The sequence below is a fragment of the Struthio camelus genome, chromosome 1 (assembly GCF_040807025.1).
Source record: "Struthio camelus isolate bStrCam1 chromosome 1, bStrCam1.hap1, whole genome shotgun sequence".
NCBI lineage: Eukaryota > Metazoa > Chordata > Aves > Struthioniformes > Struthionidae > Struthio > Struthio camelus.
Genome location: NC_090942.1, coordinates 128,954,439 through 128,964,745, shown reverse-complemented (window position 1 = coordinate 128,964,745; position 10,307 = coordinate 128,954,439). Strand labels below are relative to the sequence as shown.

Sequence of the window (10,307 nt, the reverse complement as noted above, 5' to 3'; positions counted from 1 at the left end):
TGCAGCATGAAGTCTTACTTGACAGAAATATCTGAAGATAAAAATTTTAAATGGAATCACATCATTATTTAGGAATTGACCAACACTCAAATGTACAGAGAGCTTTAACATAAGGGGGTATGCAGGCCATAATATTTTAAATTGCTAGGCTCACTGAGTGCTGCTTAATGCAAGCATAGCACAATTTAAAGCTTATTCCAAAGAAACCTCAACAACAAAATTTGTTTTTAATATGATCATTGCCCATTCTTCTCTTGCCTTTTTCTGCTGGGGCATGTTCCTGTACAAGTATTTAACAAGCATGAAATTGCTAAGAAATGATATTGACACAGCTGTAATAGAATGGTCCCAGACAGACACACACAAACTGGGAGTTGTGCAATGGACCCTGTGAAAAATCCTTATCTGTAGAATTTGACCAACTAAAAGATTTAGTTTCAGCCCTCACCAGGCCCAGCCCCGACTGAAAAAATCAAAGATAAGGTTGTCGGTTCTTCCTACTACAGTGCATAGCAGTACAACTCATTCCCTGCCTCTTACGACCTCATTTCTCTTGACTTTATTTGCAGGACTAAGAGAAATCTAATACAAAAGGAAGATGCTTTTTAACTTGAGGAACTTCTTTGGTACTACAAATGTGTTGAAGAACAGCAAGCATCTGGTGCGACAATTTTGGTAAGCCTATCCTTTAGATTTCTCTGGCATTTGGTGACAGTCAGTCAGAAACCTAGAGATGAAAGCGCTTGAATTCTGTGAACAAGTAAGTGTTTCAGATAAAGGCTTCTGTTAGCCTATTTAGTCCCCCTTTGCCCTCTGAGGCAGCAAGTTCTGAGTCTTTGTGAGACCGGAGGATTTTCCTTTTAATATTTGTGAAATCTTGTTTATTATTTCTGTGGGGTTTAGCAGCACATGAAAAAGGTGTTTCTTCTTGAGTTCAGTGTACACTGCAGGTACTTGTAAACATAAATAACTATCTGAATAAAGTATAGGAAATTCTACTGTGTTTAGACAAGTGTTCAGACCAGTACTGGGGAGGAAATTCCCTCCCTGAAGCTGCAAGGTGAATCTCAACTTCAGCATTCATTTATCTGTATACACACTCGATGCATGCAGGAAGAGCAGTATGTGATAGGAACTTCAAAATTAATCACGTAGACCTGAAAACCTGACTTTGGATTCTTTCTTCAGTGGCATAGATTTGCCCATTCCCCGTGACTTCAGAAAAGTACCTATCACAATGTTTCGGTGAGCCGCTCCTAATGACAAGTCTCATTTCAATAATCAAGTTAAAATTAAAGACTTGAAGCTTAATTCCACATTCACATCAATTGGAAAACAAATGTTTTCCAATTTCCGTGATTCAGTTGCTACAGTTTTAAAGTGATCCTGAAGCCTGGGTGATACTTTCTTTGTGGATTTTCGGTTTCCACTGCTGGCAATTGGCGGGAAGTTTCTCTGGTTAACACAGATGATAAAAAAGCAATTGTGGAAAACAACTACAGTAAACCTGTTTTTCGGATAAAGTCAGCTAACTTACTAGGCTCTCCGTGTAATAATTGAATGTTACTTTTAGGGTTCTGTTTTCATACTTCATATCATATCATTAGCATAAGCTATCATCACTGTCTCTGAATATTACAAGTTAAGCACACAAAGGTTGATACTGCAGGATAACCCGGGATCTAGCAACCTATGCTCATGTTCCAAAGTAATTGCTGTCCCTACTCAGAAAGGAATAAACCAACTGTTTGGCCTTGCTATTCTGCCTGTTACATTTTAACTTTGGTATGTTATCTCATGCCCCTTCTCTGGAATTTATTTGTCCACTTCTGTCTCTATTTCAGAAGATGTGGATGGGAGGGAGGAGAACACATTTCTGAAGGTCATAGCAATAAAACAGCATCATCCTGGGAACACAGGAATGTTGTCAGGAAGGGATCTGTAGTCCAACTTTCTGGTTGCAGCATGACAACAGCAGATCAGGAGATCAGTTATGGATTTGCTTACCAAGTCTTGAAAATCTCCAGGGTTGGTAATTCCACATCCTCTGTGGGCAGGCTATTTTACTGCCATTTTATCTACCAGTGCAGCAGTTACAGAGATGGATGCTTCTCAATACACTTCTCAGGAGGGCTAAATAGTAAAACAAGAGGTCATGAACAGAAGTTGCTCTTTGGGAGGTTCAGATTAGACAGTCGCTGTAACTCCCTTGAAGTAACCATAGGCTGCAATTAGAAACTGAAAAGAGCAGTCCTGAGTACTAGAAACAATTCACTGAAGGGCATCAGAGTGACCAAGCAGCAATCAATTGCATAGACAAAAACAGTACAGGTGAGTATTTTTCGTTCTCCAAAACTGGACAAAGTAGCAAATCCTTTTATGTTCTGGCGGTGGGGGAAAACAAGAACACACAATTATGAAACTACATTTCCTACAGAATATACACATTAAAGTTAGAGCAAATCTCCTGTAAACCTGAGTTCTCAAGGACTGATTTCAATAGTTTGCCTTGGTAGGCTATTTTTCATTCTATGGCGGAAGCTGCCTGACACATATGAATGACCAACCTTTCTTCAAATGCCAGGTCTATTCCACTCTATGAGTATTAAATATAGAAGTGCAGGGAATCGTTTTGCTAGCCTTATATTTTGCTATCACTTCCACATTCCGGAATGGAGTGTTTGGGTGCTTTTTAACTTTTTCTAGGTTGTTTACCTCAATTTGAAGACAGATATGGAGACAGGCATGGAGAGAGAATTATAAGAGATATAGCAAAATATGTAATATTATCTCATTGAAGATTGTCATGGTGTCAGACTTACTCTTTACGGCTTGGAAATGTACATTATTACCTTAAGCATTAATGACAAATATTTATTACTGAAGTCATATATACAATTTAGACTGTATTTTACTTAAGAATCAAATTTCAGAGACGCTGTAAGAAAATACGTACGCAACATTACTCTAAACTTTGAAAGCAAGAAATCAATTCTTTTCTCTACTTAGTGCTGCAGTCAGGTCCAGCCCTCCAGCAGTTTGGGGCCTGTGTGAAGATTGGCTTCTGATTGTGTACATTGATGGGAATCTTTGTAGTGCTCTATGCTAGCTTAGCGGTGAATCCTCTGGTAGTCAGCCTAACCTCTGGAGCACATTGCCCTCATATATGACAGTATATACTGACTTCCAGTGGTATTAATCTCCAAGACATCTGCATTCCATGTTTTACTTCTTTAAATCTTGTCCATGCTTCTGCGGTTGCACATAAGCATTTTCACTGTGAAAAAAGTCTTCATCATGGAGGTGGTATCATGTGTAGCTACAGCACTTTTAAGGTGTCTAGATGGAAAATATACAGTATTTAAATGTTTTCAGGTAAAGGAAAAATCCTGCTATTTGTTTTGAAAAGTCATGCAATTTGTGCTGGGATGTCAAATGGACAGCGATAATGTGTATCATTACTTTGAGAGCTGTGTTCTTCCACATTTGGTTTCAGTTTGAGCCTATTCCACAAAATTCAAAGGAAAAAGAGTCCATCCTTCTAAGTTTACCTGAGAAAAATGCTAAAATCTCTAGAAGCCACCATAGGCCTATGTACTACCTGAGCTTTTGATTCATTAGAATTGACTTGGAGCATGAACAGAAATTATCATTTTTTTCCTGAGTTTTCCTGGCAATGGGCTCAAAGGCTTGATAATTGGCAGGTGTCATAACCGAGCCTGGCCTCAAAGATGAGCTGAAGAGGAGCCTGCTTGGAAATAAAAGAAAAAGTTGCTTTCAGCCAATTTGTGTTTCTTTGACTTCCGCTCTACCAGATCAGTTCAGAACTGAGGCCTTTAATTAAGAAGGTATGTTTAGCTTGTACCCATCCAAACTTTAGCAAGAGTACAGTACAAGCTGTGTTATTTTAAAGAGGGCTGTAGATACAGTGCCAGGGAAGGGGCTCAACTCTCCATTACTAACCTTAAGCCTCTGGAAATATTGACTTTAACTCCACTGTTTCATTAAGACATATCATCTAAGCTAACAGAAATCTCCTTCTGTGGGAGGTTATCAACATTCAGTTTCACTTGATTCTAAAACTAGCTTTTCACTTTCATACATCTGGCTGGATGCACTGCGCGCATACTGAATAAACACATTGCACGGACTCTGAATGTCATTTGTGTGACAGGAGAAAGGCCAGGGCCTGTGGCTATTTTCCTCTTTTTAAATTTGGTTACCTTATTCCCCAGTACCAGGTATGACCAAGAGATTTCATACACATTTGTAGAAATGCCATCTTTTATATGCATGAGAGTGGGATGTGGCAAGTGTCCTATCTATACACAAAGGCAGCAGAGAGAAAGAGCACTAAGATCAGTTCCCCGTATTTTGTAGCCCTGAAGGACAGCTATACAGTCTAGTCATAAGTCATTTCACTAAGCTCTGAATGGCTTTATGCATTTAGATTTGATTAGACAGCACACAGTCAAGTCATACACATATCAGAAGGCATAAGATACTACATCTAATGCACAGATTATGATACAGTTTGAGAGGCTGTTACTGCGGTCATCAATAGAGTAAATTGTGGCATGTTGCTTCTGTGTGACAGTAAAAATTATTCAAACTAATCAATGCAGGCCATCAAGTTTATCCAGCTGGGTCAAATGAGGGGAGTCAAATGAAACACATTTCAGCTGCTTGCTCATTGGCTTTAGCATGAGTACAATTTAGTGCCAAATGTCAAAAAGCATACTTTTGTTGCTCTTTTGATGCAGGTGTGGGCAACCAGCTCAAATGAATGTTCACCTGAAAGGCCGTGACCTCCTCACTCTACTGAATTATACATCAGATGAACTGAGGTATTTGCTATGGATGGCCTCAGATTTGAAACAAAGAATAAAGCACAAAGGAGAGGTAAAATGCTTTAACTGTCATTTAGGTCAGTCAGGTGGTGAAATAGAGGTTGTTATGAAAGATATTGATAATCAACAGTTCAGCTGGCTTGTCCTAAACATCATCACTTAACCCTTTAAATACTGTAAGTCATGTACCGCAAATCAAAGAACCTCCTGTAAAATGTTCAGAGTTACTCTTCAGATACTTCAGAGGACTTTGCTCATGAAAAGGTTACACAGCCTTATGCAGCTAATTGTTATTGGCTAGCCCCATTCATCCACATGTGGTGTACATACAGCACTAAATGGTGTAAGAACTAGAAGACAATTTCCTGTGCTGTACGTGGACAGAATTAGTATAAGAGCTCTCCTGAATGCTAATTCAAATCAAGCCCCAAAATGCAGTTGCTTTTTGCTCTGAATTAGTTCTTTCTCTCTGACCTTCCCCATTGCTAGTAACTTACTTGAAGGACAGGAGAACAAAACTATGGTAAAGAAATTTATAATTAAACTAATGATGGATTAAAATGTGAAAGAAGTGTTTCACACTGGGAAGTGTGTAATGAGTATAAAACTGAAATGCCTTTGATTCTTGTTTTCCAGTATTTGCCTTTGATGCAAGGAAAATCTTTGGCCATGATTTTTGAGAAGAGAAGCACAAGAACAAGACTATCTGCAGAAACAGGTGGGTCAGAGCAATGGTCAGGTTTATTTGAAACTCAGTACTGTGAATATGTATGTATGTACTGAAAAACACTACATAATTGTGTATTTTGGAGTTTCTACTCAGAAGAAGTCTAAAGTTGGAAACCATAAATGGGAAAAGAATGGCAGCTAATTGTGTTTCCCCCTGCCTGTTAATATCACAGGCAAATCCCTCTGATCACTGAAATTCCCCAAGATCGTTCCAAAATGAGATAGATCAGAAATAAAATAACAGGGAGAAGTAAAGTTTCCTGATGTAAGCTCCCAGTTATTTTGGCAAGATAAACTTTCCTAACATACATTTTAGTAAGCATCTCAAATTTAATCCTGAGCGAGCTCTAACAAATATCTTTATAATGTATTATGCATTACCGTTGTCACATTCCAGAGTATGCGTTCAGACTGGGAATCACAGTAATGCCTTGATGTAAATTAGGGAAAAAAGAAACCTAACATGATTACCAACAGGGGAAGATAACTTGATGGAGACTCCAGGATATTAGTCTAATAAGATCAGTCCCTGGAACATTATTCTTTCAGGATACAGTCCTGCAAATGCTGAAACACAAGCACATCTTTATTTATAAGGTAGTTGCTCTGAAGTCAATGGGACCACTGAAATAAATCATTCATGTGTTTTTGTGTAAGCAATATTGTCCCTGTGTTTTGTTGCTACACATTCTAACTTCACACCTCAGGAATCACTACGGGTTGGTGTCTGTCTTATGGGAACATTTTTACTCATCAGAGAAGGAGGACCTTGCCCTTCGCACGTTTAAATTGACACAACATCCCTTAGACTGACTTCTTCCTAGTGAGGGGACAGGAAATACACTGAGTATTCGTGTTTCTCTACAAGGTAGCCAGAATGTAAAAATAACGGGCGGAAGATGCAGATAGGTCATCTGCAACCAATTCTGAGTTTGCCTTCATGTGCTCTGTCACAATGCAGTGCTTTGATTGCTGATCCTGGTCTCTATATAGACTTGTTGCCTCCAGATAAGCAAGACAGGTATGGGTTTTTATCTTGACTTCCCTCCCTGTGAAACCAGCCCAGCTTTGAACTCTGGAGTTTTTAGGCCAGTTTATAACTGCCTGCCATCCCAGTATATGAGCAGGAAATCGTGAGTCCTCTGAACCTGTTTATCCCTCTTGCTTGTATATTCTGAGGGAAGCATTATTTAGTCCTTGACTTTTGAAGGCTTGTGGAAGGGAGACGCTCAGGAAAGTTCAAATGAATTAGCTTAAGGAGGGGGGTTAATGCACGTAAATTCATCCAAGGATTAAGCTCCAGTGAAAAAAGACCATTTATTTCTGAGTAAGAGCTTCCACAAGGGAGTTTAATGCAGTTTAACTTATATGAATTAACTGAAGGTGTGAAGTTAATGGGTCTTAAGTCCCTTAAGCCTGAAACTTTTCTTCGAAGGCAGACTCAAATTTTTTTCAGGCCATGGATATTCTATACATTTCAGCTGCATTTTAAGATATGTGACATCTTGACATCTCCCTTGGAATTTCTAACTGAAAGCAAATGTAGGGTCACACACTTTCCTTTGAGCTAAGTAAACTGATTTCATACCAATTTTCTAATGTCCAGTGAAAAATTGAAATGTTTATTTACAAAATGCACGAGTCGTCTCAAATAGCATTTCCCAAGAGCTGCACTTTCAAGATCTTGAAAAAGGTCACTAGTGGGACAAGGCTTTGGTGATCAGATTGATATGAATAAACTTTGCAACACTCAGGAACAATTAGATGAAAATCAATGTATTTCATTAAAAAGTAGAGTCTAGGAATGCATTGGTTACAAAATCTGCTCTGTGCACTGTCTCGGAGATTACTGCTATATATTAACACGGTGAAGGTCTTTTCAATAGTCCTGTTGTCCCTATGCCTCTAAAGAACTCCATATTTGAAAAATAAATAAACATTAATTTGTAATGTAGTGTAAAAAGAAGAGTTGACATTTGTGTGTTTTCTAACATATTGTGTCTCTAAATTCTGTTATTATGATGGCATTGGAACTGTACTGAATAATGTACTGATCCTTGTAGTATAATTCTCTGATGCCTTACTCTTTTGAACAAATATAATCCTGTCCTAATGAATATTTCTGAAACTCATATTATTTTTACATTTTTAAGACTAGTAATAGTCTTGTAAGTTTAATGAAGACCTACAGATAACTTCCACAGTGCATTGGCAAAACAAATCCATCCCGGGAAAGGTGATGGAACAGCTCATCCTGGAGGTCATCACTAAGCATCTGGAGGACAAGAAGGTGATCAGGAGTAGTCAGCATGGATTCACCAAAGGGAAATCATGCTTGACCAATCTGATAGCCTTCTATGACAGAATGACTGGCTGGGTAGATGAGGGCAGAGCAGTGGATGTTGTCTTTCTGGACTTCAGCAAGGCTTTTGACACTGTCTCCCATCACATCCTCCTAGGTAAGCTCAGGAAGTGTGGGCTAGATGAGTGGACGGTGAGGTGGCTTGAGAACTGGCTGGATGGCCGAGCTCAGAGGGTTGTGGTGAATGGCGCAGAGTCAAGTTGGAGGCCTGTGGCTAGTGGTGTCCCCCAGGGGTCAGTCCTGGGTCCAGTCTTGTTCAATATATTCATCAATGACCTGGAGGAAGGGACAGAGTGCACCCTCAGCAAGTTTGCTGATGATACTAAACTGGGGGGAGTGGCTGACACACCAGAAGACTGTGCTGCCATTCAGAGGGACCTGGACAGGCTGGAGAGGTGGGCGGAGAGGAACCTCCTGAAGTTCAACAAAGGCAAGTGCAGGGTGCTGCACCTAGGCAGGAATAATCCCATGCACCAGTACAGGCTGGGGACTGGCCTGTTGGAAAGTAGCTCTGCCGAGAAGGACCTGGGAGTGCTGGTGGACAACAAGTTAAACATGAGCCAGCAGTGTGCCCTTGTGGCCAAGAAGGCCAATGGGATCCTAGGGTGCATTAGGCAGAGTGTTGCCAGCAGGTCGAGGGAGGTGATCCTGCCCCTCTATTCAGCCCTGGTGAGGCCTCACCTGGAGTACTGTGTCCAGTTCTGGGCTCCCCAGTACAAGAGAGACATGGCACTCCTGGAGAGAGTCCAGCGGAGGGCTACCAAGATGATTAGAGGGCTGGAGCATCTCTCCTATGAAGAAAGACTGCAAGAGCTGGGCCTGTTCAGCCTGGAGAAGAGAAGATTGAGAGGGGATCTCATCAACGTGTACAAGTATCTGAAGGGGGAGTGTCAAGAGGATGAGGCCAGCCTCTTCTCCGTGGTGCCCAGCAACAGGACAAGAGGCAATGGGCAGAAACTGAACCACAGGAAGTTCCATCTGAACCTGAGAAAAAACTTCTTCACTGTGAGGGTGACAGAGCATTGGAACAGGTTGCCCAGAGGGGTGGTGGAGTCTCCTTCGCTGGAGATATTCAAAACCCGCCTGGATGTGATCCTGGGCAATATGCTCTAGGTGACCCTGCTTGAGCAGGGAGGTTGGACGAGATGATCTCCAGAGGTCCCTTCCAACCTAAACGATTCTGTGATTCTGTGATTCTGTGATTCTGTGAAATCCAGTTTTGCCGAGCCTGCTAAATTTATTACTGTCATTGACTATTATATTAGAAAATGGGTCATCTGTGCTCTTATAATGGAAAATATGTCATCTGTTTGCAGCCAGAATCCAAAATCCATTTTGTGTAAAATCTTGCATAATTTTTGAAAACAAAGGTATTCCACATGGTCATATATTACTTACAAAATAAACATTCTCAGGCATGGCATAAAGGTGAATGCCCTATTTTTGCTACAGCTTTGGTGTAAAACATGGTGGTTGTTACTGATAGTCTTAAAATACATAGCGGCAGTTACTTCTTTGTGAGAAAATTGGAAATAAATCCAACCATTTCACAGATGCTGAATGTAGACAATGTGTCACAAGGTAGAAATGGAGAGGAAACAATACAGGCAGAAAAGCTCTGTATACCTTCTTTCTTTGTGTACTGGAGACCCAGTTTCTAATACCCTTTATAGAGATGTACTGCCACTGGCTTTAGTGGTATTACTGCCAACTCACACTAGGATGAGAGGAAAATGAAGTCCATGTCTGAAGACTACTACATACAGTGACACAAATAGTTGCATCACTTCATGTATTCTAATGATGGTAGATGACCATCATTGCATGGCATCTGATATGATCGTATTACATGGCAGGAAATGAAAAGTCTGTTATTTAGTTAGAATGGCTAGTACTAGTTAGCTACGTTACAAAGTTAGATACGTTACAAAGAGGGCAAGAGGACTCCACTATCTTACTATCCACTTAGAAGTGTAGCTTTAAAAAAGTACCGTTAGGTTTTGGTCTTGAGAACTGTTCCTGTAATTGCTGGCTAAAGGGTTCTTTGTTATCAGTCTAGGCTGATAACAACTTTCTAGATTGTAAGTCCTAGCAGGCAGTGAGGAATCCAGGAAATCCAAATCCAGATGTCTTGCAATGTAAAAAAAGAAGGATTGTTCTTTGAGCTTGAGAAGATGGGTGTGTATGTCTCCTGGTGACGGAGAGGCAACCCCATAGCTGTGCATCCAGTGTGTGAACTAGGGGATTCGCTTAGGTCCCTTTATCCAACGTAATAGGTACAGATTGGCATGGAGATCTCACCACATGTTCATATCACCACCAGAACTCATGTCCTTAGTAAAAGCTTTTGCATAAGTCAGCTCAAG

General features: G+C 40.4%; 1 protein-coding gene across 3 annotated transcripts in view; it reads left to right on the top strand.

The window, feature by feature from the left end:
• The first annotated feature begins 420 nt into the window (after positions 1-420).
• The window catches only part of OTC (ornithine transcarbamylase), a 31,241-nt gene continuing 21,354 nt past the window's right edge, over positions 421-10,307 (top strand). Inside the window, exons 1-4 of one of the 3 annotated variants that reach the window (XM_068916757.1) lie at positions 421-483; positions 570-675; positions 4,764-4,902; positions 5,487-5,568. In XM_068916757.1, coding sequence (XP_068772858.1) covers positions 599-675; positions 4,764-4,902; positions 5,487-5,568 — 298 coding nt within the window. In that variant the 5' untranslated portion in view covers positions 421-483; positions 570-598. The other 2 variants (XM_009686321.2, XM_009686322.2) reach the window with 2 other exon arrangements.